At 48.7% G+C, this 27,703-nt stretch overlaps 1 protein-coding gene across 1 annotated transcript in view; it reads left to right on the top strand.

Moving 5' to 3' along the window:
• The window catches only part of CUNH4orf50 (chromosome unknown C4orf50 homolog), a 50,375-nt gene that overhangs the window by 6,193 nt on the left and 16,479 nt on the right, over nt 1-27,703 (top strand). The window contains exons 3-7 of the mRNA XM_027104040.1: nt 2,136-2,729; nt 11,653-11,764; nt 12,842-12,969; nt 14,453-16,993; nt 24,353-24,526. Coding sequence (XP_026959841.1) covers nt 2,136-2,729; nt 11,653-11,764; nt 12,842-12,969; nt 14,453-16,993; nt 24,353-24,526 — 3,549 coding nt within the window. The remainder of the gene's footprint in view (nt 1-2,135; nt 2,730-11,652; nt 11,765-12,841; nt 12,970-14,452; nt 16,994-24,352; nt 24,527-27,703) is intronic.

The raw sequence follows: 27,703 nt of genomic DNA, 5'->3' as shown, positions 1-27,703 counted from the left end.
GGGGCAGCACAGCGACTGTTAAATTGCAGGTTGACACCCGTAAGTGGGTTGTGAAATCAATTCCGTAACTCACAACCAGCAATTTTAAAAATGGAATTGACTAGGCATTATGAAAGGGCATCACGTGTACGAAGGGGAGTGCTGTTTCCTGAAACTTCTGTTTCAGTTGTCAACACGTGCGTATGTATAACGGGGCATGTTCTTAAATGTATTTTTTACCATGGGAAGTAGTCCAGAATGTTTGAAAAACACCAGATTGATTAGCTTTCAACTGAAATAGAAGTGAAGCGTGGAAAGCTAAGAAGTTCCATTAAATTGAAATTAGTCTCTGAGATGCCAGGGAGACATGTAAGTGCCACTTTTCCCCTTTGCATTGAACTTCAGGTGCAGAAAGTTGAGTTGATCCTCCTTGGTTCACAGCACATCATTGTCAGGGTCCGAGAGTTTTTAACCCGAGGTATAGTAGTGTTATGTGGGATCCCACCATCAAGAATATAATCTCTCCGTGGAAAATCCTGTAATTAATATTTTTTGTCATGCCTTATATACATATAGGGTTTCCCAGGTGAATAGACACAGTCCTGCAATCACCAGAGGTTCCTAGTATGATGGGGAGACAGAGGATGAGGGTGACAAGCAAGGGAAATGCCATGAGCGAGCTCGGGGCACTGCAGGACCCGCAGTTATGTGGCCCGCACACATTTCTTTATTGCATTCTCTTGTAATCTGTATGCTTCTGGGAATGTCCTGTCACAAAACCGCATTTCCAGATGAAGGGCAAGATTTCAGAGAGGTGAGGGGTCTGGCTTGGGTCCCCTCGGAGACCACTTGGCCCAGCTTCAGCCCAGCCCAGATACTAACCCTCGATCTCTCCCCAGAGCTGTCTGCATTTCAGAGCATATTTTGCAGGAGTGCATGACCTCTGCCCTTTGTACCTGATATCTGCCAAATGGCAATTTGCCCCATTGTTGTCAATATTTGCAGTAAGCATTTGCATACAAAGACACCTCACTTCTGTGGTGACCCGTGGTCATTCCCAAAGGTGATAAAGGTGGACCCATCCAGGTGATGGGGCACCGTCCACCTAGCATCACCGATTACAGGATTCATACCATCAGGAACACCCCGAGCAATTTTCCTCGCAGGGAATCTAACTCCAGATTTATCTGCCCCAATTCCCCCCAAAACACGCTGTCAAACAAAGCCTGCCGGGCTGTTCCCAAGTTTCCTCTTTCACATTTGCTCTTGCTTGTTTGTTTTGTCTTCTGCAAGCTCTCGCGGCTGTGACTATCAGCAGCAGGGACTAGCAGTTGACAGAGAGCTTAACATGAAGGCAGTTCTACCCATTTGCATAAATTAATTCTGAAAATTGGGCAAGGACGCCCATTTTTGCAGTGCATGGGTCACCCCAGTCCAGCCTACAGCTCATGGGTGGGGGGAGGGCAAGGTTTAAGAACAGGGAGATGTGTTCCTTGGACAGGCAGCGGGCCAAGCGGAAAAAGGAAAGGTCTTGAGTCAAGTACGTGGTGGTTCAGTGACTTTTAGTCGTGTGACATTGTGCAGGTCACTTCTGAGTAGCTCCACAGGGCGTATTCACAGGAAGGAACAGCTGCCGTGACACTGGTGGTCCTGTCTCACCAGCCAGAAGCCATGGTCAGCTGATCCTTACTGGTTCAGGCATTAACCCTGTAGGCACTGGGAAATGGAGAGGTCTGGGAAGTTCTGCAAGTGGGGAAGTGGGGACACTCAGGGGGGTCCAGGTGGCAGCTCTTTACAAACTGGTGTGGGGGAATCACATGTTGGAACCACTGGCCCTCCCAGTGTGCACCAGCCCATCCCCCTCCTGCCCGTTGCACAGTTTCCTTCCAAGAACTCGGGGAGCTTACGGGTGTGCAGGGCCCACACTAGGGGGAGGTAAGGTGCTCGTCTCCTGGGCAAACTTTAAGGGGGCGCCAAAAAACAGTCATCGAGATCAATAATATTTTGCAGCAATGTTTTAATGCAAAAATTAATGCAAAAAGAAAAGGCGCGCTGAACAACAAAATATCGAAGTTTCAAATAAAGACAGGCTCAATGCGAGCTACGGTGCGTCCCCGGCCGCCTTCCTGACGCCCTCCTCCACCGCCAACCCGTAGGTTCAGGAGAAGGAGCGCGCGGCCCGGCGGCAGCGGTGGCGGCTGCGGCGGCTGCGGGAGCGGCTGCGGCGCAAAGACGAGGCGCTGGGGCTGCAGGCGGCGGCCCTGGAGCGCGGCCGGCGGCTCCAGCGGCGCCAGCTGAGACTGGTGCGCGAGCAGGAGCGCATCCTGCGAGCGCAGGTGCAGCGGCTGGAGTTGGACGTGCGGCGCCTCTGCCACGCCGCGGGCCTCCTGCTGGCCGAACTGGACGCCCCGAACCAGGGTGGCCCCCGACCCCCGGGCCCGACCAGTCCCCGAGGCGCTCCCGAGGAGGCCGCGGAGCCGCGCGCGCTGCGGGCCAGGGCCGAGCGCGGCGAGCGCGAGCGGGACCAGGCGGCGCGCCGGCTGCGGGAGCAGCGCGCCACCGAGCGGCTGCTCCGCGGGCAGCTGGAGGAGCTGCGCTGCTGCATCTATGGGCTGAAGCTGTCGGAGATCGGCCTGCAGGGCCAGGTGGAGGAGCTCGCCCAGCAAAACAGGTGCCTTCGAGAGGAGCTGGGAGCCCAGGCCCCCCGAGAGAGAGCGCTCAGCACGGCCCCTGCTGGTCACGGTAGCCTGGTAAGTGGCCGCAACCCAGAGCACGAGTGATTTTCTGCTTTTCTCTAACTTTCTGCCGCTTGGTCAAGTCACGGGCTCCGTCATTCCCCCGTTTTCCTCTTCAACCACCCCTGCAACCCACCAGCCCCCTTCACCCACCCTTCATTCCATCCGCGCATCTACCCACCTGGTGGTGCCCATCCACCCCTACAGCTTCACTCACCCGTTCACCAAGCCAGCCACCTCCCCACCACCTGTCCACCTGCTCAGCCACCGTCCACCTGTCCATGCCCTCATGCACCGTCTTGTCTACCCACCCACCCACCCCTCTACCCACACTCCATCATCTCTTTCACCCGACCATCTGCTTGTCCATCTCTCCTTGCAGCCACTCTCCAGGCAGCCATCCAGTTACCCTTCACCCCTCCTCGTCTGTTTCCTCCTGTCCGTCCATCTATCTGACATTTGATGGGTCCCTGCCTGTGCCAGGCCCCGTGCTGGGCAAGCTCCTCCACGTGCAGTATGACATTACCTGTCATGGTCTCGTGACTTCCACCCCGATCCGCCCCTCCCTGGGAAAGCCATCACCCTTTCCCACCTCCCTCACAGCTCCAAAGGTGACCACGGTCCCCAGCGTGCCGGTGCTGTACGTGCATCTTCATTTCTCCTTCTTTAGACTGTGAGCCCCTTGAGGGCAGGTCAGATGGCTTCTGTAGCGGTCCCCCCAGCAGCAGCACACAGGAGGCCCTCAGGACTGTGCAGTAGAGCACATGCAGGGTTCAGCTCCTTTCCAGTTCTCCTATTTGCTAGCTGTGACCCCAAGCAAGTTTCTTAAGTTCTGGAGCCAAGAGCAGGCTGGGCACTGATGTTATCACCTAACTGATAGACGAGCAAAAACTTAACATTTAATATACTCCTGCCATGTGCTTGGCACCCTACGGTGTTTTCAAAGGCATCATTTAATGCTCATAAAACTGTAAAGCAGGTACTATTAATGTCCGCACTCCACAGAGAGGAGGCTGAGGCTCAGAGAGGCAGTGCACTGACCTGTTGTCACACAGCTCAGAAGAGGCAGAAGTAGAATTGGATCCAAATTGGATGTGAGTCCAGAGTACTTTGTGTCTCCTGCACCAGGCTGCCTCCCTGAAAAGGGAGAGTTAACTCAGCTCCCTCCAAGACATCCAGATCCCACTGGGTTAATTTGCATTTAAGGAAAAATAAGGGAGACACTTTAGCCCAAAGAAGATGACTCATTAAAAAAAAAATTAAATTTATCTTTGGACCTGGACAACCTATTTCAAATTAACTGGAACTTTAGTCTTCTCAGGATAATGAAGTGTATCCTGCCTAGATCATTTTAATACTGAGTTTATCTGTGGTTATATTTTATCTTTTTAGTACTTCATTCTACTCATGTTACTTCTGCGTGTCCTGTTCGTTCTTCCTCCATTATGTTCATCAGGTAAAAGGAATACAGTGTACCTTTAATATTGGCACCTTGTTGTAATTTCAGAAAATAAATCGTGCAGAGATGGAAATTGTCATTTAGAATCCTTTCTGTAATTTTTCTAAACGTAAGATTTTAATTTAGGCTGTCGGCTTACATCCTTATTCTCCCAATCTTTCTGCCTTCCCATGCACTGCTACTCTTTCTTTTATCTAAGGAAAAGGGTGAATACCTAAATATTTTAGAGATGCCTCCTAATGTTTTGTACGTTTTGTGTTCTCTCATTTAATCTTTAGTACAGCCTTGCAAGCCAGGTGCTATTATCCCACTGACTAGATGGAGAAACTGAGACCCAGGAGGTTAAGTGACTTGACCACAGGCATGCAGCTCCAAAGTATTAGGGCCAGCAAGGGGACATGGGCCAGATCAAGGCTGTGACTCCAAGAGGCTGTCCTTACCTTAAGATGCTGGGGCCAGCGTTGGTTCTTGCGGAGTTTGGGGCAGTGTCAGTGGCTGCGTTTGGCGGCCTGTGTGATCAGTTATAAGCCCCTTGTTGACATGCATCTGTGACCTTCTCGATGTTTCATGCCTTATCATTTAAAAGACCCAGTGCCCAAGGAGAACTGCATGCTCTCAAGACCTTCCTGGAGGCTGCTGTGCACAGTCAAAAGTCTCTCAAAAATTCCCTAAATTTCCCATAAATGGGGTCCCCAGCCAATTCTGCCTCTATAGCATCCGGAGGAGCCAGCCTGTTATCAGATGAGTAGCAGAGGAAGCAGGGGCCCGTGGAATAGAAAATGCTGATCCTTAAACATGGGAGCCATACACACTGGGGTGACATGCTCATGCTCTAAGATGGCAGGTGGGACCCGGAGTGGACAGAGGCGGTGGATTCCGCTGGGCGAAGGGGTAGTAGCACTTGCTGTCTTCTGAGTGTGTCAGAGTGAAGAGCCCATGGGAGCGTGAATGCAAGAGCCCTTTAAAGATGGAACAAATGTCAGTTACCGTTTCAGCATAGAGTGTCACGGGACGGTCACTGATCCTGGCTTTTAGCAATCTAAATGGCGGCCTGGGAGCATCCGGGCTGGGAGAGTGATATTAGCAAGGGCTTGCTTTGGCCGTCGGCGTCCATGTCATCGTGGTTTGTGCATCTCCTGTGTGGCTTGCTCTCACTTCCGGGAAGTGGCTCCCATCCCCTTGCTCATGATCTCTCCACGGGGGGCTCGGCACCAGGGCGACCAGCTTCTTGCTCCAGCCAGACGTTAGCAGTTCTCCCAGATGGAGACAAGCAGGGCCGAGTCCCCCCAGCTGGTGGGCCTGGAGCCTGGCCCTGCCTTCTAGGAGCCCCGGGAGCCTTGCCAGTCATCTTATTTCTATGCCTTAATATCTTTATTGAGCAAATAGAAATGTAGGTACTCTGAGAGTTTCCTGGGGCTACCCTAGCAAAGAACCACAAACTGTGTGGTTTCAACAATAGTCCTGGAGGCTGGAAGCCCGAGATCGAGGTGTCGGCAGGGTCGTTCCTTCCAAGGCCTGTGAATGAAGATCTGTTCCGGGCCTCTCTCCTTAGCTTGTGGGCGGCTGTCTTCTCCCTGTGTCTCATTGTCTTCCTTCTATGCATCTCTGTGTCCAAACGTCCCCCTTTTATAAGGACACCAGTCATGTTGGATTAGGGCCCACCCGAATGACCCCATCTTAATTGAATCAGTTGTGTCTCTATTTCCAAACCAGGTCACGTTCTGAGGTCCTGGGGGTTAAGAGTCAACTTAGGAAGTTTGCGGGGGGGACACAATTGAACTCATAACAAGTGCCCTCCTGGATGCACCGTTATGAGGTCCCGTGAAACAGTAGAACTGTCGGTTCTAGTTCCTTGATGTGCTTCTTCGCCGGCTTCATGGGGGTACAAAACGATTCCTATATTTATGAGGGAGTCTTTGCACTAGACGCCATCTCTCGTGCTCTGCATCTGTTGTCCACTCATTTTGTCCCTCAACGACCTTCAAGGGAGGCACTATTTTACCCCCATTTTACAGATGAGGAAGTGAAGGCCCGGAGAGTCCCAGGGTCCCACAGATAGTAAGTGGTGGGGCAGGATTTGCGTCCCGGCAGGCTGACCCTGAGATGAGCCTGTGAGTGCCATGCTCTGTTCCTCCGGTAACTAGTGGTCAGTGGGTCCAAAATCAGCATTTAACGGGTGCCGTACAACGAGGTGTACTCGGGCCTGAGCTTGGTACCAGGGCTGGGAAATAAGACAAGACCCCTGCCTGCACGGGATGACAAGACTGTCTGGAGAAAGAGGGTGCAGACAGAGGAAGGGGGAAGGGGCCTGACAATCTGTGGGTCACTGTTGGGGATCTTGGTGTTTGGAATGGGGAATGGACCATTCCCCATGACAGGGCCACAGGGTATGTCAGAGTCTTCCAAACTGTCCTACTCTCAGCGGGCACTGACAGCCCTGACTCTGAGCACCTTGGAGTCGAAAAGGGCCACCTTGAAAGGAAGAAATCCTCCATAGAGCGCGCTGGAGAGATGGGAAATGCCAGCCAGTCACCAGGTCACGGGGCAGCATGGCTTGCAATTTTAAAGTTAAAATGCTAGAATCTATTGATAACAACACTGTAAAGCCAGATGGTGTCCCTCAGGTCTTGGTCTGGCCTGTGGCCATGGCTGTGCACGTATGAGATTGTACTCAGTGTTCTGAGAGCATTGCATGCATGCATGCATGATTTCCCAAGGCTGACAGTGCATTTCCAAAGGGGCAGGACCCAGAATGGTTAAGAGCCACGTGGCAGATCTTCAGCGCCCTTCTCTGGATAGCGGTGTAACCCCCAAATGATCTCTTTTCATAAGCCCCCAGCAGCTCCATCGCCTTGGGATCCAGCTCCACTTCCTAACCTCGGCATTCAAGGCCCCAGCTGCTCTAGCCGCTGCCTCCAGGCTCACTGCCCACCCCTTCCTCCCACCCTGTGGTCCTGCAGGTCCCTAAATATGCCAGACTCCTCCAGCCTGCTTACTTTTCCTGTGTCTAGAGACTTCTACCGTCTGCTCCCCATGGCCCCTTGGTAAACCCCTGCTTCTTTCTCTCCATTTGGTGAGAATGTCTCTTCCTCCAAGAAGACTTTCCTGATTTTACGCCAGCTCCTTCCCTCCTTGGTGCCCCCATTATGATATGACCCACCTCTGGCGACCCTAATTCTCACTGTGCTGGGCCTGGCTGCCCACCCCCCCGTAGCTGTTCCTTCATCGTCATCACCAACTGGGTCTGATTCAGCCATAAATCCCAGCCCCTGTCCACAGGCTGTGGAATACTTGGTGAGGAAGTGACTGAGTGAATAAATGGCCAAAAGAAGATATTTGCTCCATTGCCCATGGGAAATGGAAACTTCCAGACGAAGGGACCAGCCTGAGATGGCAATGCTGGGAAGTGAGGTGTAGAAATTGGGAAACGAGAGGGAGGTCTAGCCCCAGGGAAGTGTGTATCATATTGAAAATCATTGCAAATTATTAGGGTGCCTCCAACCCAAACCAGCCCCTTGGTTACATCTGATGTGTGTCATGGTGTGATTTATGGTGAGGGTAATCGTTATGAGAAGATATTTTGATTCTTATTTACACAGCGCTTCCCCAAACAGGATCTCCTTGATGCTGGGAGGTAGCCAGGCAGAGATCAGTGATTTTGTCCCCAGCCCCACAGAGGAGGCACATGCCTTGCCCAGGATCACACAGTTTATAGTTTCGAGAACAAGTTGCTGGGAGCCCAGGTCCTCACAGGAATAGCCATTGCGAGGACAAGCGCCCAGCTCGGGGAGGAGTTTGGGGAAGGGGTTTCTGGTCAGAATCCCAGGTGAAAGAAAGTTTAAGAGGACTCTGGTTTGCAAGAGAAGCAAAGCCTCTCTGCAGATGTGTCCAGATGCTTTTTAGCAAGCGTGCACTGGGCATCCTGTATGTTCCAGGCACCGTGCCGACCACTGGGGCTGGGGAGGCGATCCTTCTCTTCAAAAGTTTATAGGGGAGATAGACACAGGGGCAGAAAGGGCAATTTGGGTGATGACCACTACAGCAGGGGACACCCTGGGGCAGTGGCCTGGCCTGGAGGGTATCAAGGAGGCTCGTATAAAGAGATTAAAAGTCACTGTCTTATGATGTCAGTGTCAGGCTGTCATCCCAGAGCTGCGACCCCGCTCCTTGTGACAGTGGCCTCAGGAATGCGGGATGCTCAGGCCAGCTTCTCGACCCCGGCGATCTGAGTAGAGCGACGCCTGGTGGCGAGTATGAGAATGTCTTGATTGTTTCCTGAGTCCAGGCAGCCCGTTCCTGCTCACAGCTTGCACCTGAGCAGAAGTGCCCGTTACTTTTTTGTAACTTGTCACTCACTCCTGCAAGCGAGCAAGGGCTTTAAAACAGTTTCGATAATGTCAAAAAACAAAACATAGGCAAAAGCCACGAACATACAAATAACGTAAAAAGGAAATACAGATGGCCCGTGGTCTTACAGAAAAGGTCCATTACTTAAAAACAAAATACGAATGAGCAAAACCTCACGATTCCACTGTATTCTGAATATTTGTCCTATATTAAAGGTACCTCAATACTGTTTATAGTTGGTAAAAATTGGAAACAACCTAAATGTCTGATCAGAGGGACCTGATTTGGTAAGTGAAGGCATTCCTTACGTCAGAGATCATTCGGCAGCCCTAAAACACCACATTACAGAAGAAGTTGTGGAGAAATGATCCTTCGATACCATCACATGAAAAATGCACAAAGCGAAAGTCAACATTTTGTAGAAACAGACTTTTGGAAGAATTTAAATGTCTCTGCACAGAAAAAAAGCCCAGAGGGATATATTCTCACACATTTGTAATATTTGTGTTTGGATATCACTGTATTCCTCATTTTCTTCTTTCAAAATAATTACACGTTAAAACTAAAGCCAAGTAAAGTTACAGGCAAATGCTCCTGTGAGTGTTGAAAAGCAGGGAGGGCTGGCAACACTGAGCAGAGGGGGGCAGGAAGCGGGAGAGAAGGCCCGGATCAAGTTCGGAGACCTGAGTTCAGGTCCTGTTCTCCCACTGTGTGTGCTGTGTGACCTTGGACAAGTCACTGTCCCTCTCTGAGTATTGATTTCATCACTTGTGACATGAAGCGGGTATAGCATCATCTTGGAAGTCCTCCCCTGGATGTTAGCTCCTCGAGGCAGGGGTCTGTGTGTGTCACCCATGGCTGTGTCCCAGCCCCAGGACAAAGCCTGCCACATAGTAGGTGCTCAGAAAGTATTTGTTGAACTGAATGGAAGTAAACTTGGTACTGGAGCAAAATCCAAATAGAAATGAACAGCAGAACAGTAGTGGCCTTCGACACTGCCCTCCACCTCCCCTTCATCTGTTCCCTCCTCCTTCCTTCTGCTTCTCTCTCTTGCTTGCTCTCATGTCTTTGAATTTCTGTCTCCCTTCTTGCATCCTATTTCCTCTCTTTTTTTTCTTTCTCATTTGCCTTCTCTCTCTTCCTTTCTCTTGTGCCTTCTCTCTCTCTCCATTTTCTCATCTCTACCTCCTTCCAATAGTGATTTTAAGTTCTTGACAAGAGTGTTTAATTCTGATCGAGTGGGAAGCTAGTGGAGAAAACCGTGAGGTACCCCAAGGTCTGTGGGCAGAAGGCACCTGTGGCAGGTTGTCCGGGCCCGTCTGGATGCAGAGCAGGGCTGTGCCCAGACCCCTCTGGTTTTCACTGGTCTTGGCTGGGGCCCTGTTCTGGTACTTGTTAAAAGCTTCTGGGTGATCCTAAGGTGTGGCCAGGGCCTGGTCTCCCCTGGTCTCTGAGGAGAACTGGACAAGACACAAACTGTCGCACAGCAACTGGAAGGTCACAACCTTGGGGTATGAGGAGAAGATGCTGCAGTGAGGGAGGGGCTTCATTTGGGGGAGGCTCAGGGAGGCCTCATTAAGGATCTGGCCTTTAAGTTAAGCCCAGAAGGGAGCAGCTGGGCCAGGCAGAAGGGTGGGGAAGAGAGGTGTAGGCAGCAGGCACAAGGGGTGCGAGGCCCCAAGGCAGGAGGGAGAAGGGTCCATCCAAAGAGCAGAGATGGGTGTGGTGAGGCCGCACAGGCAGGGGTTTTATCTTTCAGGGCAGTGGGAAGCACGAAAGGGTTGGAAACAGGAGGGCAACCTGAGCCTGTTTCCATTTCAGTGCAATTGCTCGGCTGCCAAAGGGTGTGGAAAGGAGGGGCAGAGAGCCAGGGGCAGGGAGGGCTTTGCAAGAAGCAGCCTGCAACCAGTACCCTTCCCAGGAGGGTGCACCAGGCAGGCAGGAAGAACCGCACGTGCGGAGGCCAGCAGGAGCCAGCGTGGGGGAACAGGGAGGCACTGTGAGAGGAAGCCAGGACCAGGAGCGTCAGGGGCTGCGGTGACAGCCCTGGACGGCCTCCGTGCCTGACCGCAGCCCAGGAGCTGATCCCGTGGACTGAGTGGGGGAGGCGAGGGTGGACTTGCAGGTCAGAGGGTCCCTGGCAGCTGCGGGCAGGACGGGAGGGGAAGCAGGAGGCCCAGTTAGTGGCCAACGCAGGGGTCTGCTGAGAGCAGGTGAGGACCTGGGGACGGGCACGGGGCATGACCTGTCCATTTCCGTTTCTCCCTCCCCTAGAAGAGCACCTGACCCACAGTAGGAGCTTAATAAACGTTTGCTGAATTAATGCACGGCGAGTCCGAAATGTCTGCCTTTCTGCAGGCTCTGTCTATCCATCCAACTGTCAAACCTTTATTAAGCACCTACTGTGTGCCAGGCTGGAGTGTCAGTGCGGACCGAATGAAGGGCAGTTTCCTTCCTGAACGACCTTAGGTCTAGTGTGGGAGCAGGTGGGAAGCAAACAGCGCCCCTTAGAACCGGGCTAGGCGTACCCGGGGCAGTGGGAACCTGCAGGACACTTGCGCCCTGGCCCCTCGTGGGTGGTGGCTGGAGCCGCAGTCAAGGTGCTGCCTCTAACGTGCTCTGCGGGGCGGGGGGTGGGCGTTGGGTTAGGGAAGCTCCTTGCTGCAGCCCAGCTTGCCTTTTGGGGTGAGATCCAGAGGAGGAGGGTGCCGCCCGGAGATGCCTGGCTGCGGCGTTTGGGGCCTGTGGACAGTTGAGGGACAGGACTGCCCAGAGGGACAGGCTCCCACCTCGGGTGGATACAGAGGGAACTTCCACACCAGAAGGAAAGGGGACTGGAGCCTTTGGTGCCACCTTGGGGGGCCCAGAAAAATCTTGGCTGAAGGGACAAGCCCCCCATTGTCTGCTAAATGCTTGCTGGGTGCTCACAGGAGGCAGTTTGGTTGGCAGGACCGAGAACGCAGGACCAGGGCCCTATGGCCAGGCCACTGCCCTCTGCTGTCCTCACCTGGGGAGGGGATGCAACTCCCTCCAGGGGTCCTTGGGAGGGACTTGGCTGGGACAGGCTTGGAGGGTCCCTTGCAACCAGGGACACTCACAGCTGTCTTGTCTTCTTGTGTTTTTTTCCTCAAGGAGGCCCTGGGCTGTGTTCAGGATGAATCGCTGCCCCTGCCCTGGGAGGAGGCTCCGGATGCCTGCGGAAACCGAGGCCCTGACGGGGCCCCTGGACCAAGGGGCTCGGCAGGTGCGTGGGGGGCCCCATGTGGACATCCGCTGATGGGCCAGCTCTCTTACGACATCCTGATGACGCAGCAGGGTGGCGGTCCCTGCTCTACAGTCAGGAAGCTGAGGCTCAGAGAGGTAGTGTTGCTTGCTTGTTGCCACATAGCTGGGAGAGGCAGGATCAGAGTCCACAATGCCCGCGGCAAGGTCTGTGACGTAGACCCAACCCGACATTTAGGCTCAGCCCTCAGCCCTCAGAAGGTGCCAACCAGCGACGCCCGTGCCAGCCTCGGGCAGCAGGGGTCCCTTCAGGGGGATTTGTCTTCGCAGAAGACCGTGTCATGACCGGGAGCTGTTCTATTCCCCGCCCCCGCCCCAGTGACAGCTCAGGTGTGAGACAAGTGTGCAGCCTGGGAGTTGCTGGGACCCCCTTATCCCTAAGTTGTCCCTAACGGGAACCAATATCTCTGCTAATATTCTCGGGTGCAGCTTCCAGGGTCCCTGCTGCAAAAGCCACTGCACGCAGGGAGCCCCAAAGCCATGGTGTCCAACTGGCCATCTGTGGTTTATGTAGTTTTCCAAGGTGAAATTCAACTTAAGGATGAGGGGGTCAGTTATACCCAGCGGGGCTGTTGACCAGCAAAGCTGACCTTTCCCCTCCATCCCATTTCTGGGGAACAGAGCTGACAGGTCAAACGAGGTCAGGTTTGTCCTTGGGGAAGGGGGCAGGGCGTGTCTGGCAAAGCCTGGGCATCAACTCCCCTGTCTACGTGCTGACCGTGAGGGGCTGGGGGCCAGGGATCATGACCCTGTGTGACCATGACGGTGTGGGGCCAGGGAGATGTCGTGGGCTTTGTGGTCAGAAGAGGTGGCTTCCAGACCCGATTCTGCTGCTCATCAGTGAGTGTCATTCCCCATCCCTGAGCCTCGGTTTCTCACCTGACAGGCAGTGGTGGCCAGCAGGCCGCTTGTGGAGGCTCAAAGGCCCTGAGCCATGAGAAGTGCTGTCGCATCCTAACAGCAGATGGCGCTGCTGGCGGCAATCATGGGAAAGCTCCTAGGAGGGTCTTCTTAACTCTCCGGTCCTGTCATTTCCCAGGCCAGCCCTCCGAGGGGCCCCGCGCCTGGGACTGCATCGGGGCTGGACAAAGCACTGCTGTCTTGATCCCAGGCCCGGAGACCACGGACAAGCTCCCAGGAGACCTCGCAGGATCTGCCCGTGGACAGGTGAGGCCAGAGGCTTTCTGCGTGCCTGGGGTGCCAGCTGGGTCTGATCAGCCCTACTGTGTGTGCTGCACAGTGTGGCCACCACGCAGAAGAGGGGAGAAGAAGGTAAAGAAGCTTGGGGTTTGGAAGAACATTCTGGAAATAATTGAGAGGGAGATTTGAGCCCTGAGTGGGGAGTGGGCAGGAAGGCTGTGTGCCCCAGCTGTGTGCCCAGACCCAGCTGCCACGTAGCAAACTTCATCTCATTGAAACCTCCCCGCCAGCGATGGGGCAGGAGCCATGACCCCCCCGCTTCTGCATATGAGGAAGTCGTGATTTCCCAAGGCCTCACAGCCCTCTAGGGGACTGGGGTCCTCACGCCTCCATAGCCCACACTCTGCACCACACTCTGCCCTACGGTTCAGGAGCCTGGCTCCAGCCGGCCCTGATGCGGTTCTGTGGTTCTAAAGAGGGGGCCTTCCTTGCTCACCTACTTTCATTCATTCACCTCCTGCTCTGAGCCACTGCGTGGTGTGCTGTGTCACACCCAAAGTGGGAAAAGAGCAGAGCAGCCCCTGGGGTGGGGAGAGCTTCACAGAGAAGCTGGGGAAGTAGTTAGACAGACAGGAAACCAGGGATGGACAGCGAAAGGGCAGGCCAGGTGGGAAGACCCGGCAGGTAAAGGTGGTGAGGCTGGGAGCGCTGCGAGGTGCGAGTGGGGTCGTGGTCGCATGTGAGCTGAGGGCTCCTACCGAGCCTGGATGAAGCCAAGTTTCCTCTCCCGGGCCTCAGCCCAGCCCGGGTTTGTTCTGAGTCAGGCCAGTCCTCCTCTCTGGTTAAGCTCATTGAATAAGTAAATATAAAAAGATATTCAAAAATATCTATGAAACCCCTGCTGTGTGCCCGGGACTATTCTAGGCAGATGGTCTACACCGTGCTGTCCACTAGAGCCTTCCACAGTGCTGGCAATATTCCGCACCTGTGCGGTCCAGTGTAGGAGCTGTGAACCACGCGTGGTTTCTGAGCACTTGAAACGTGGCTGGTGTGACTGCAGAACTGAGTGTTAACTTTCACTGAATTGCTTTAAATTGGAAGAGCCCCGTGTGGCCTGTGCGGCTACCGTATTGGACAGTGCAGGGCTATGGGAGGAGTTAAACAATTACACACACACATATCCTACATGATGTGAGTGAGGGGAGGGCGCCACAGAGCGAGGGAAAGGGGGTGAATGGACAGACAGTGGTGGAAGTGGTCAGCAAGGCCTTTTTGAGGAAGTAACGTTTGAGCTGAGATGTTAAGGAAGCCAGAGGGTGAGCCGTGGCAGGGGGGGGCGGGGGGGGGCAGAGGGAAGGGCAGGGGCAGAGGCCCTGGAGTGCTAACAGACCCGGGGTGTTTGGAAGACCTGTATGGCTGGGTGAGGAGATGAGCTCAGAGAGACGGGGAGAGGCTCTATGGGGGAAGGGGCCGCTTCACCCCTTCTCTTCTCTTCTCTTCCCTCCCCTAGTTTATTCCGGCTGAGCCCAGCTTGGGCGAACAGACTCTCCTTCTCATCTGTGGCTGCCCCCCGGGGCAGGACATGGACAGCTCACTCCTCCCGGTGGAGCTGGCCTGGATTTCAGAGCAGAACCTAGCAGCCACCCTGACCCAGGTGTCCTTCCTCCCAGTGCAGACATGCACACGCCCTCCCTGGGGGCAGGCTGGGGACTCGGCTCCCCTGCCACTACTGCAGCTGCTCCTGGAAGATTCCCCAGAAGAACTGCAAGTCCAACAGGTGCTGGAGGCCAGGCCCCCGCCTGCTTCCTCCGCTGCAGGACACCCCAGCTGGGATCATCGCCCGGCAAGGAGCCACGATGCCTCCCTCTGCCGGGAGTCCCCATGCATTTCAAATCACCGATTTCCCAGGAGAGGCCCCAAGGACCTAAAAGACTCTTGCAAGGAGGGAGGAGGAACCCCAGGGCAGAGACCGGAGATGTGGGAGGCGAGGAGGACCGGCGGCAGGAAGGAGGATGACCTCGGTGCCAGGGCTCAGTCAAGTCAGGAAAGCCGTGAGAACCTGAGCCTGGAGGCTGGTGTCAGGGCCCCAGAGGGTGTATGGAATGATCACGGGGCTTCTGAACCCCCGGCTGCAACCTCCTGCCCTGGGCCCAGGCGGGAGCTTCCACTGCCCCTTCTTCAGGGGGAGGCCTCAGTGTCAACGGAGGGCCCTGAATCCCTGAGCAGGAGGGGGTGGGGCGGAAGGCATGTCTGGAGCCCCCAAGAAGGAGGAGAAGGGGGAGAAGGGGGAGGAGGGCTTTCATCATCATCAGAGGAAGAGGCCCCCACAGCCGCCTTCTCCAGGGCCCACGGCACCAATGGGCTGCCTCCGGCAGGTGCTCCAACCTTTGCAGAGCAGGGCAGAGCCATCAGGAGAGTTCTGGGCAAGGAGGAAGACTGCGTGTGGTCTGGAAATGCTCTGCTTCTCCCAGAGGAAAGCCCTGAGGACAAAGGACAGGAAGAGGAGGAGGAATTGTCGCATCTCCAAGGGTCCAGCCCGGGCCACAGGGATGTCTGGGAGGAGCATGGCTCCGAGGACTGTGAAGCCAAGGAAATGCTTTTCCTACTGCAGGAGGGAGGTTTGCCACCGTCTCCTGGATTGGCTTTATGGCCCGAGGGGGCCCGACCTACCAGTCACCCCCGGGCTCCGAGCAAAGGCCGTGAGGGATCTGCGTTAAAAATAGAGGAATTTGAAGAGGAGATGGAGGCTTGTTTCCAGCAACTCTCCATCCTGAAGCCTGGGAGTGGGGGGCATGGCCGGAAAGCTTCCTCGTTGGCAGGAGAGAACTGGAGCTTTGCTCGGAGATGGTACAGCTGCCAGGAGGACGCGTATCCTCAGCAGGCTTTGGCAAACCAGGATCTCGATATTTGTTATGCCAAGGAAGCAAACCCCGAGGAGCCTGATGAAGACGTTAAGCGGGGAGAGAATGAGGCCCTAGGCACTGGCGAAGTTCTTCCAGGGTCGGTGCTGGATTTGGCCAACCTGAGCCCGGGCCCGCCAGAGGGGCCCTCTGAGTGGGGTCGGAACCAGCTCTCTCAGCAGCCGAGAGCCCTCGAGAGAGCGAGGACGAGGTTTCGTCAGCTCATTTCTGGATTGAAGACGGAGAGAAGCAAAGTTTTACGTGACAACGCCAAGCTTCAGGTAGATCAGGAACGATGCCACAGAAAACTGCGTGTCCTGGAAAAAGAGAGGGCGAGAAATGTGAAAAAAATATCTGCGCTCAAACAGGATAACGGCGTGCTGTTAGGAGACATCTCTCACGTAAAGAGGGAGCTGGACCAGTACGTGCAGGTCATTTCAGACCTTGAAGACTGTAACAGGAAAAGTTACTGCAAAATTTCTGAGCTCGAAGAGGAAAATGAGAGATTGAAAGGGCACCTTGGGCAGCTCCAGAAAGCCATGTCTGCGAGCATCCGAAAATCCAAAGGCGTGATGGAGTGCGTCACCCTGGAAAACTGGGAGCTCAGTGCACTGATTTCGGAGCTTGGGGTCAGTTATAAAGAGCTGATAAAGGATATAGTGCTGGGAATAGAAGACATGATCCAAGCCTTCAGGGGGGAGAATGAACACCTTCTACAAAGGATCCAAGTCCTGGAGGGGGAAGTCGTGTGGGGGAGCAGCACAGATGTGGGACCTTTGGTGAGAGCAGAGGAGTATCTCCAGGGAAAAAACATGATGGCGGTGGACCAGGTGAACGTGGTAGAAAGGGGGGTGCAGGTGACTGAGCTTTCAGGGCAACTGACTGCAAGAGGCCCTGGGCCACCCTCGGAGCAGGAAATGGGTCTGGCTGGAGTGTGGACGGAACCTTGTTTAGGCCTGGAGAATTCCAGGTGCGGTGCTGATTCTCCTGCTACATCACTGGTCTGGGGAAACGCCGCAGGATCCAGTGCCCTGCAAGGAAACACCGATGGGGCAGGAGTGAACGAAGCACATTTGGAGAAGGACGACAAAAGACCACGGTGTTCTGCAGACCAAGGGCGAGCTCTGAAGTCCCCACGCGGTGGCCCCCGGGTAGGTTGACTCTGCATGGTTGTTTAATCATCTTGCTGACTTATAGCACTGACCACACCCTTTACTACCGTGTCCTCCAGCAGCCCTAGGAGGGAGGAACAGTCACCACCCCCATTTCCCAGATGAGAAAACATAGGCACAGAGAAGTTAAGTGACTTGCCCAGAGTCACACAGCTAGGAGGGGTTGAGCCCAGACTCTACCTGGGCAGTCAGGCTCCAGAGTCTTTATTCTTACCCTGGACAAGATAATGCGAGTCTGCCCCTCTGCTCAGGCTGTTCAAGTTGGTATCTGGTGGGACATGGAGTGGGTGTTTACACTTTAATATTAGAACTTTTATTTTCAGACCAAGGAGTTTTTCAAGCACCTCAAGTTATAATTCTGCACATTGAGTCTTTTTTTTTTGTTGGTATTTATGTATTTATATTGAGACATAATTGATATCTAACACTGGGTAAGTTTAAGATGTGCAATGTGTTGAGTTGATACATTTCTATATTGCAATCTGATTACCACCATAGCTTTAGCCAACACCTCTGTCACACTGAATACTGGGTCTTGAAAGGAGAGAGCAGTGGGCTTTAGAACTCAGTCAAACAGGGTTCAAACCCAGGTCTGTGCTGACTACATCCGTGACTTCTCTGAGTTGTTTTCCTCATCTGTGGACAGTACTCGACATTCAGGACTGCTAGGATGAAATTTATTTTTCCAGTGGTCTTGAATGTGTCTGTAGGATATTTAGTGTTGAGTCCTTTGTATATATTCATATCCGATCTCTCTGCCTCTCTGTCTCTGTCTCTCTGTCTCTGTCGCTCTCTCTTTCTCTCCAATTTTATCAGTCATTTCACAGGATCATTTTTTGGTTTTATTGATGTTCTTTATTGTATGTCTGTATTTTATTTCATTGGTTTCTTCTAATATCTTCATGGTTTCCTTTCTTCTACTTTCTTTTGGTTTCATTGGCTGTTCTTTTTCAGGCTTCCTGTGTTGAAAGTTTGGATCATTGATTTTCAACTGTTCTCCTTTTGTGATTTATGCATTTAAATCTATGCATTTCTCTCTAAGCACTGTTTCAAGTACCACCCACACATTTTGATAAGTTGTACTTTTTATGTCTGTTCAGTTCAAAGTTTAGCTTTTAATTTCTATTGTAATTTCTTCCTTGACCCATGGGTCATCTAGAAGTGTGTTGTTGAATTTCCAAGCATCTGTAGAATTTTTTAGTTATATTTTTGCTATTGATGTCTAGTTTTATTTCATTGTTGTCAGAAAACATACACTATATTATTTTATTTTTTATTTTTTTTATTATTATTATTTTTTCCTGTATGGGGGCCTCTCACTGTTGTGGCCTCTCCCTCTGCGGAGCACAGGCTCCAGACGCGCAGGCCCAGCGTTCATGGCTCACAGGCCTAGCCACTCCGCGGCATGTGGGATCTTCCCGGACTGGGGTATGAACCCGTGTCCCCCGCATTGGCAGGAGAACTCTCAACCACTGTGCCACCAGGGAAGCCCCACTATATTATTTTAATCTTGAAATTTGTTGAGATTTTTTTCATTGACCATGTTATGATCTATTTTGGTAAATATTCTATGTGCCCTTGCAAAGAATGAATATTCTGCAGTTGCTGGGTATTAATTAGCCCAAGCAGATTAATTATGCTGATCAAATCTTCAATATCATTACTGATGTATGGTCTATTCGTTTTGTCATCTACTGAGATGGTTTTTTTTTTTTTTTTGTGGTACACGGGCCTCTCACTGTTGTAGCCTCTCCCATTGTGGAGCACAGCCTCCGGACGCACAGGCTCAGCGGCCATAGCTCACGGGCCTAGCCGCTCCGCAGCATGTGGGATCTTCCTGGACCGGGGCACGAACCCGTGTCCCCTGCATCGGCAGGCGGACTCTCAACCACTGCGCCACCAGGGAAGCCCTGAGATGGCTTTTGAAATCTCCAACTCTGAGTGTGCATTTGTTTATTTCTTATTTTTGTTATGTTAGTTTTAATTCATATGTTTTGAAATTATTTATTAGATACGCATGGATATAGGATTATGATGTATTCCTGGTGAATTGACTCTTATCATGATGAAATATCTGTCATTATCTCTCACATTTCTTGCCCTAAGGTTGACTTTGTCTGATATTAAAGTACCACATCAGTTTCTTTTCATTAGTATTTTCATGGTATATAAATTTTTTACACCATCCATCTTTTTGCTTTCGAGCTATCAGTATCTTTAAAGTATGTTTCTTAGAAACAACATATGGCTGTTTTTGTTTTTTTTTTAAACTTAGTTCAGTTTGACATCCTCTGCTTTTTAGTTGGAGTGTTTGGTCCATTTACATTTCACATACATAATTGTGTAATTGGCTCTGTGTTTACCTTCTTGCTGTTTCTTCTATTTGTCTGTTCTGTTCTCTTTTCTTTTATTCCTTTTTTCTGCCTTTGTTTTTGGTATTAGTAAACTATTTTCTATTATTCCATTTTCTTCTCTATTAGCTTATTTTGATACACATTTTAGTGTCATTCTTTTAGTGGTTACCCTAGAAATTTCAAATTGTAGGTATTAATTATTAAAATTTACTTTAAATTAGTACTTTTACCATGTCTCAGATAATTCAAAAATCTTTTAATAGTTTACTCCATTTATTCCTTTTCATCCTTTTCATTGTTTATTTTTGTCAACTATGTTACTTCTACGTATATATACCTTACAAAGTGCTATTACTGTTGTTGTTTTAAACACTCAATAATCTTTTATGTTTATTCATATCTTTCTACATTCTTGTGCTGTTCATTCTGTCTTCTACTTGTGTGGGTCTGTTTTACACCCACCTGAAGAACTTTGTTATTTTTCGCTGGTGATGAATCCCCTCAAATTTCTTTTTATGAAAACAATTTTTCAACTCCACTTTTAAAAGATTTTTTCACTCTGGATTCACAATTTTAGATAGGAAGATATGTTTCCCTCTTTTGACACTTTAAAGATTTCATTTCATTGTCTTCTGGCTCCCACAGTTTCTGTTCAGAAATGGAATAATTTGTCTTTTTTCCCCTGAAAGAAATGTGTCATTTTACCTCAGACTATTTTAAAGATTTGCTTTTTATCTTTGGGTTTTGGCAGTTAGACTATGATGTGCTTACATGAAGTGTCATTTATGTTTATCCTGCTTGGTTCTTCTGAGCCTCTTGAAACTGTGGAGTCATATCTTTAATCAGATTTGGAAAATTCTTGGCCATTAGTTCTTCAAATATTTTGTTCCTTTCTATTTTTCTCTCCTCTCCTAAAAACCTAGACTGTTTTTTCACTTTATCCCACATCTTTTGGAACTGTTCTATTTTTTTCTCTTTGTGTTATCAGTTTGAATTTTCTATTGACCTGTCTTTTAGTTCACTAAAAGTTCTGCTGTTCAGTTCTGCTGTGTCCTGTCTTCTAATAAACCCATCCATTAGTTCTTGATTTCATTTACTGTATTTTGCAGTAGCATATCCATGTTATCCTTTTTAAAGAGATTCTGATTCTCTGTTGAAATGCTCCACATTTTCATTCATTTTTGTCTGTCTTTTCCTATGTTGTTAAAAAATATAATCATAGTTATTTTGAAGGTCTTGTCTGCTAACCCCAATATCTAGATTATCTCTGAGTCTGTTTCTATTGGCTATTTTATTTCTTGGTTAAGGCCCACTTTTCTGCTTCTTCATGTGACTAGTAATTCTTTTTTAAATGTTGGACGTTATGTGGAACATGTAGAGATTCCTGCTTATTAGCTTCTTCTAAAGCATGTTGTAAGTTTTGCTCTGGTAGGTAGCTGAATGATCAGCAGACCATTATTCCTGTGCAGGTCTACTTCAGTTTTCCCCTCAGTACCAGGGCTTGAGTTTACTCCTCAAGGGTGGTCCTTGCTTCTAGGACATGGCCTTTCAGTGGTATCAACTGAGTTCCCAGAGCATTCACCAAAGACTCTCCACTTCGGCTACGCCAGAACTTTGCTATCTTTGTAGCAGCGTGTGACTTCCAAAATCTCTTTAGCAATTGATCTCCCAGCTGCTGTTCTCTGCTAGGCCTCAGAGTCTTACACTATGTTGCACCACGTATGATTCAGCCCAGGACCCAAGGGTATTTCTAGGACACTGTCTGGATTTCTTCTCTGCGGCTCACCTCTCTCTGCTGCTTTGTCCCACAAACCCCAGCTGTCATAGCATCCCTGAACCCCAGTCTCTGATTCCACTTATCAGGACCACCATGCTCAGCATGGGATCTATTTCCCTGAACCATGGTTTGGAAAATGTTCAGGGACGATGTAGAGCTCACCTTGTTGTGCTTCCTTTTTCTCATGGATTGTAGCCCTGCATTGGCTGCCATTTAATGCCTGCAAAGAATTGTTTTTATGTAGTTCCCTCATATCTTGTCAAATCCCAGCTAGTAAGACCTGGTGGGAACTGAAACTCTGAGAAGGTGAATTTCAAGCTGAGAGTCTCAAGGTTTGAAAGGAGCAGCGAAGGAAGAACATTCCAGGCAGAGGGAGAAGCAAGTGGCCAGCCCCTGAGGCAGGAATGAGCCTAGCTTGTGAGCCAGTGTGGCTGGATCACAGTGGGCATGGGTGGGGTATGGTATGAGATGAGGATGGAAAAATTGTCATGAGAAAGATCACGGGAGGCCTTGTAGGCTCTGGTTATGATCACTTCCAAATGCAGTGGGAGACTATTGGAGGGTTTTCAGCAGGACAACATGATTAAATTTCTGTCGTAAAATGATGTGATCTTTGATGCTGTAAAGACACAGAGAGGACACAGGGAGAACAGTCAAGAGGATTTTTGCCAAGAGATGATGCTAGAATAGAGGAATTTTTTTTTTAAAAAAGAGAGGAGTCCAGGTAAAAACTAGAGTTAGAATCAATGGGATTTGTTGATGGACAGGAGGCAGAGGGTGAAGAAAGCTTCCTGTTTCCCTCGTCCCAAGTTACAAACCTGATCTTGTTTTTATTTGCTTAAAATAAAAACCTTAAACCCTCCGGGTCTTCCTGTCACACTTGGTATGAAGTCCAAACTCCTTTTGGTGAGTTATAAACTGGCCCCTGGGGAGCTTCAGCCGTTGCTAGATACATTCCCTAGTCTCTGCGCTCCTAGTTCCTCAACCCGGCCCTCCCACACCCCAGCTTTCTCCTGAGAACTGCTGCTCACCATCTAGGTCTCATTTTAGGGCATCTCCTCCCAATCTCCCGGGATGGATTCGGTGCAGAGGCGACTCAGGCACGTCTCTCCCCAGCTCTGCTTTCCGTGGTGCCATTTTGGTAGCTTGCAGTTGGCCACGATGGTATTTAAACCACGGAAATCAGCACATGCTACACATCCGTGTGCCTCTCCCTCCCTGGAGAGTGGTTGTTACGCATTCACCACACACTGCTGGGTGGCAGTGGACACCTTTGATTTAGTGCTTCCCTGGGGCTCCAGCGGCCTCCTGGCTTCTCCTCACCGCCCTGTGCTAGTGGCTTATCTCTGCGTCAACCTCCCCCACCAGACAGAGCTCCCCGAGGGCCGTGTTCCCCAGGGCTCCCAGCCCAAGTGCAGCCTGTGGCTGGAGCACGTGCCTCTGAAGTCTCTTAGGGAGCAAGTGAGTCATGGGTCGTTCACAAGGGTCACTGAGTGGGGCGGTCCCACGTGGCAGGCAGGGCCGGCCTCCACCCCACACTTTTATTCTCTTTAGAATAATGTCCTGTGGATGCTGTCTTAGGACCCTGGGGATGAAGCCCAAATCACCGCAGAGGAGAGAGGCAGCAAAGGCACCAAACTTCCCGGAAAGGCCAAGTCGTTTTGCAAATCTTGGAGCTGGATCTTACAGAACCATTCAGAGCACCCATCTGTTTTTGACAGGGCCCAGCCTGTGAATCTCAGGCCCACAATCTGTGAATTTCTATTAACTAAAAAAAACAAAACAACACATTCTGCTATCGTATTCCTTGCTTACAACGGAGAGGCCTGATGGGCCACCAAGTCGCCTTGACTCTGCTGTCTCTGTCTCCCTTCCATCCTCTCTCTCCTGCCCCTCCTGCCATCTCACACCCAGGTCAGGAACACGTGGAAGAGATGATCTCTGTGGGCTTTCCATTCCCGGGGTGGCTGCTTTCAATGAAAGCTAGACTGCCAGGGCCGGGAGCAAAGGCATTTGAGACATCTCTGAGTTTCTGGGACCCTGGACACATTGCAATTGGAACGTTTACTATTAGCAGGGCTGCTCTTGCCCAAGGCCACCTGAGTAGCATGAATCAAGAGCTTAATGATGCTCAGGGCCTTGACATAGAAATTCCCCTCTGATGATCTCAGGGGAAGAAACAGAGGTGTGTCAGATAAGGCTTTCTATCTCAGCCCCAATTATAGCATCAGTATATTAGAATAATCTGAGCGTTCACCATGCCACAGAATACTGCATAGATACTAACAACAGGGTTTTTGACATTATTTAATGATATGGAAAAATGACCATGACATGGTATTAAGGGAGGAAAACAGAATACAAAAGATATCTATGGCATATAAACGTATATAGAAAAAAATATGTGGGGATGTATGTGTGTGTGTGTGTATATATATATATATACACACACGCATATATACATATATATGCATGTTTATGTATACGTATGTATACGTTATTAAAAAATAAAAATTTAGAGTCCAGAACCAGTGGGGGCAGTGGCATCACTGCCATTTGACCACACTTCCCATGGTGATAAATCAGCCCCTTTTTTCTCACTTTCTGCCCTCCCAGAAATTCCCTATTTGATGTTCATATGAAACCCACTCGTGTTTGACCCAAGAAGGATGAGAGACTATTTTGTACTGATTTAAGAAGAGTGTTTTGGGAAAGTGCAGTATATTCTGTTCCATAGAACTACATGAAGGTTTAGTGTAATAAGCATCTCATAATTGGACTTGAACACTAAATTTCATTCATCATACTGTGTTTCAGTATAATGGTGACTGATGTCTATTAAAACAGACTCTGAAATACCATGCCATTTCACATATTTTTCATGTGTGAAAAAAAAATTTTTTTTTTTTAAATAACACTCTAGAATGCTATTCTGTGATTCCCTAGACCCTCTCCAACTCTCCCATTCAAGGGTAAGGGCACCTGGGTAAGGGCATAGCAGAAAGACTGAAAATATAAGATAATATATGGATAATAATGATGTTTATGCTGGCTAATAGTTTTTGGAGTGATCTCTGTTACTTTATTTTGTGGAATTTATTGTAAGCAGGAGAACAAATTAAGAAGGAAAACGGGTACTGTCTGTTGGCTAAGGCCAATTACTTGGAAGATTACCTAAGAATTACAGTCAAATCTGTGATTCCACAGCTCCAGGACTCTGAAGCTGAGGCTTCCAAGGAGGACCTCAGGCTGTGCGTCAGACAACTGCGTCACCAAGTGCTGACCCTGCAGTGCCAGCTCCGAGACCAAGGGTCTGCACACCAGGAGCTGCAGGCTTCTCGGGATGAGGCTGCCCGTCTCCGGTGTGAGCTCAAGGACAAGGTAGGCTGGGCCAACGCTTCCCTTTCCCGCCTGAACACCAAGGTTGCCTCACTTGGGAAAGTTTTGAGAGTAGAAAAAAGAAGTAGGTAAGATCTCACTGGCCCTTTCCCGCAGTTTGTAAGTATTTATTAGATTTTGAAAGTGCAGAGCAGTATAGGGAAGAAAAACCAGCCTGTAATCCCTCCATCCAGGTAACCTTTGTTAGATCTAAAAATAATAATACATGTGTATGGCTTTTTAAAAAATCAAACAGTTTTTTTTTAATAAATCCATCTGCAATTTATTTGGGGATAGATTATGAGGAAGGCATTTGATTACCTTTTTCTCCAAGTAGATAACCAAATATAACTTCATTCTTTTCAGAAGGCATATTTCCTCCATGGGTTGACATGTCCTCCTTTTTGTCAAACAGTTTTTTAAATGTTACATAAATAGAAGTCCTTTCTCTGTAAGGAGGAAGTGCGTGTGAATATAAAAGAACAACAAGAGAGGTCCTTGTGGAGTTGGAACGGTTCAGTATCTTGTCTGTGGTGGTGGAGACACAAGCCTACACAGGTGATAAAATTGTACAGAACTTGGAACACACACACACACACACACACACACACACACACACACACACACAAACGTACACAGGAGAGATCCGAGTAAGAATGGTGGATTGGGATTAGCAGATGCAAACCATTATATATAGGATGGATAAACAAGGTCCTACTGTATAGCTCAGGGAACTATATTCAATATCCTGTGATAAACCATAATGGAAAAGAATACAAAAAATTATATATATATATATATATATACATATATATATACATATATATATATCTGCATCACTTTGCTGTATAGCAGAAATTAACACAACATTGTAAATCAACTATACTTCAATAAAATAAACCTTTAAAAAAAGAATGGTGGATTGTATCCACATCAATACCTGGTTGTAATAGTCTATAGTTTTGCACAATGTTCCCATTAGAGGAAACCAGGCAAAGTACACAAGGGATCTCTCTGTATTATTTTTTTTAACTGTATGTAAATCTAAAATTATCTCAACCTTTAAAAAATGCAGAAAAATATAGTCCTTTCTCCCCCTCAACCCCAACTCCTTCTAACTTCCTTTATTTTAACCCTATCTACCCACATTCAGTACGTGTGTGTACATATATGAAATCATACCATAAGAAACATTCTGCATCTTGCTATTATCATTTAATAAAACATTTTGGTGATATTTCCATATCAATACATGCAAACTGAACTTCATTATTTTAAACTCTTGCATATTATTTTTCAAGAGACCAAACCATAACTTCCTTAACCAATTCTTGGTTTATGGAAATCTAAATTGTTTCTGTTACTTTGCTTTGCAAACGAACATTTTATACATCTGTCTTGGGATATGTTTCTGCTACATCCTAGTGAAAGAGTTACTGGGTCAAAGGCTATGTACATAATTAACTTTGATCGATAATGGCAAATAACCCTCCAAAATGTTGCATCATGTATACTCCCACCATAAATAAATGAGTGTATTTGTTTGGCTACAACTTGTTACCCTGAATCATATCACACGTTACATTTTTTTGGCAAAGCGATGGGTGAAAATACACTATCAACATTTTGGAGTGATTTCCGACTCCTTCTTATGCATTCTTTGTATAATCGAATACACTGTACATGGAGTTTTATGTCCTCTGTCCATGTTGCTTCATAGCCTTTTTGTCCCTTATTTTTTGGACTGTGCAGTAATCTCTGGGGTGGATGTGATTTCTGTTCCCCTACTGTTGGATCTATAGTTATGTCCATTAATTTATATATCATTGTTTATATACAATAGTTCAGAGAACTGGGATTACTGGTTTAAGGAGAAGAAATAGTGTTCATTCTAAATACATATTGCAAATTTGCTTTCCAAAGTATTGGCACCTACCTCCAAAGCCAAGGCAATTAATGAAGGTATATTTGTCACTGTGCCCTCAACCAGCGTAGGAGGTATGACGACATTTTTGTCCTGTCTGTCACTGACCTGTGAAAAATAGAACTCCAGTTACACACGTTAGACCTTTTTACCCTATCCAATATATGTTTAAGTCTATTTTTTATTCTTTTCATTCTTTTTGTCTTTCTCTGCTTCAGTTTGGATATTTCTTTCTAATCCATCTTCCAGGTATGTAATACTCTTTAGGTGAGTCGAATTTGCTCTTAAACTCATTATTTTAGTTCTTCATTTCAGGTATTGTATTTTGCAGTCTTAGAATTTCCATTTGACTAATTTTTTATAGCTTCCAGTTCTCTGATGAAATTCTTGTAATATAATTATTAAACATTTCAATCAAAGTTATTTTCAGGTCTGTCTCTGATAGCTCCATTTTACATTCCCACTAACAATGGATGAAGGTCCCAACTTCTCCACATTCTCACATTTGCTACTGTCTGTCTTTCTGTTGCTAACCATCCTAGTGGGTGTGAAGTGGTTATTCTCACTGTGGTTTTGACTTGCATTTCCTTAATGGCTAATAGTGTTGAGCATCTTTTCATGTGTTTATTTGCAATTCATATATCTTTTTTGGAGAAATGTCTATTCAGATCCTTTGTCCGCTTTGTGATTGGGTCGTTTCTTTTGTTGTTGTTGAGTTGTAAGCATTTGCTATATATTCTAGATACAGTCCCTTACTAGCTATAGGGTGTGCAAAATTTTCTCCCATTCTGTTGTCTTTTCACTTTCTTCTCGTCTGTTTTTTAATTGCAAATGCCCCAATACACAGCTCACAGAAACATATTCATGCTATTTCTTAAACTGAAGTAGAGAGAAGATTTCACCCAAGCCGGCAAATATTATCGTGTACCTTCCAAATAGAGGACAGTCTGCTTGGAGCTGGCATTTTACTCTTCAAATATATTCAGAAACGTGTGCCAAAATAGGAATATAGAAATGTTCATTAAAGCCTTTTTGTAAAGCAAAAAAACAGAAACAATATACGTTTTCATAAACAAAGAATTGGTTAAATAAATTTTGTTTCAACCTCATGATTAAATAATATGCAAGATTTTAAAAGAATGTGATCAGTTTGTATGTAATAACATGGAATTAACACCACGATTTTATATTAAATGACAAAAGCAAGCTGTAATACATTTTGTATAGTATAGTTTCATGTGTGTGTGTGTGTGTGT

Source organism: Aethalodelphis obliquidens, unplaced genomic scaffold (assembly GCF_003676395.1).
Source record: "Aethalodelphis obliquidens isolate GAN/ISIS:26980383/991018 unplaced genomic scaffold, ASM367639v1 scaffold6, whole genome shotgun sequence".
NCBI classification, from domain to species: domain Eukaryota; kingdom Metazoa; phylum Chordata; class Mammalia; order Artiodactyla; family Delphinidae; genus Aethalodelphis; species Aethalodelphis obliquidens.
Note: the sequence above shows the minus strand (reverse complement) of the source record. Positions and strands in the feature narration are given on the sequence as shown.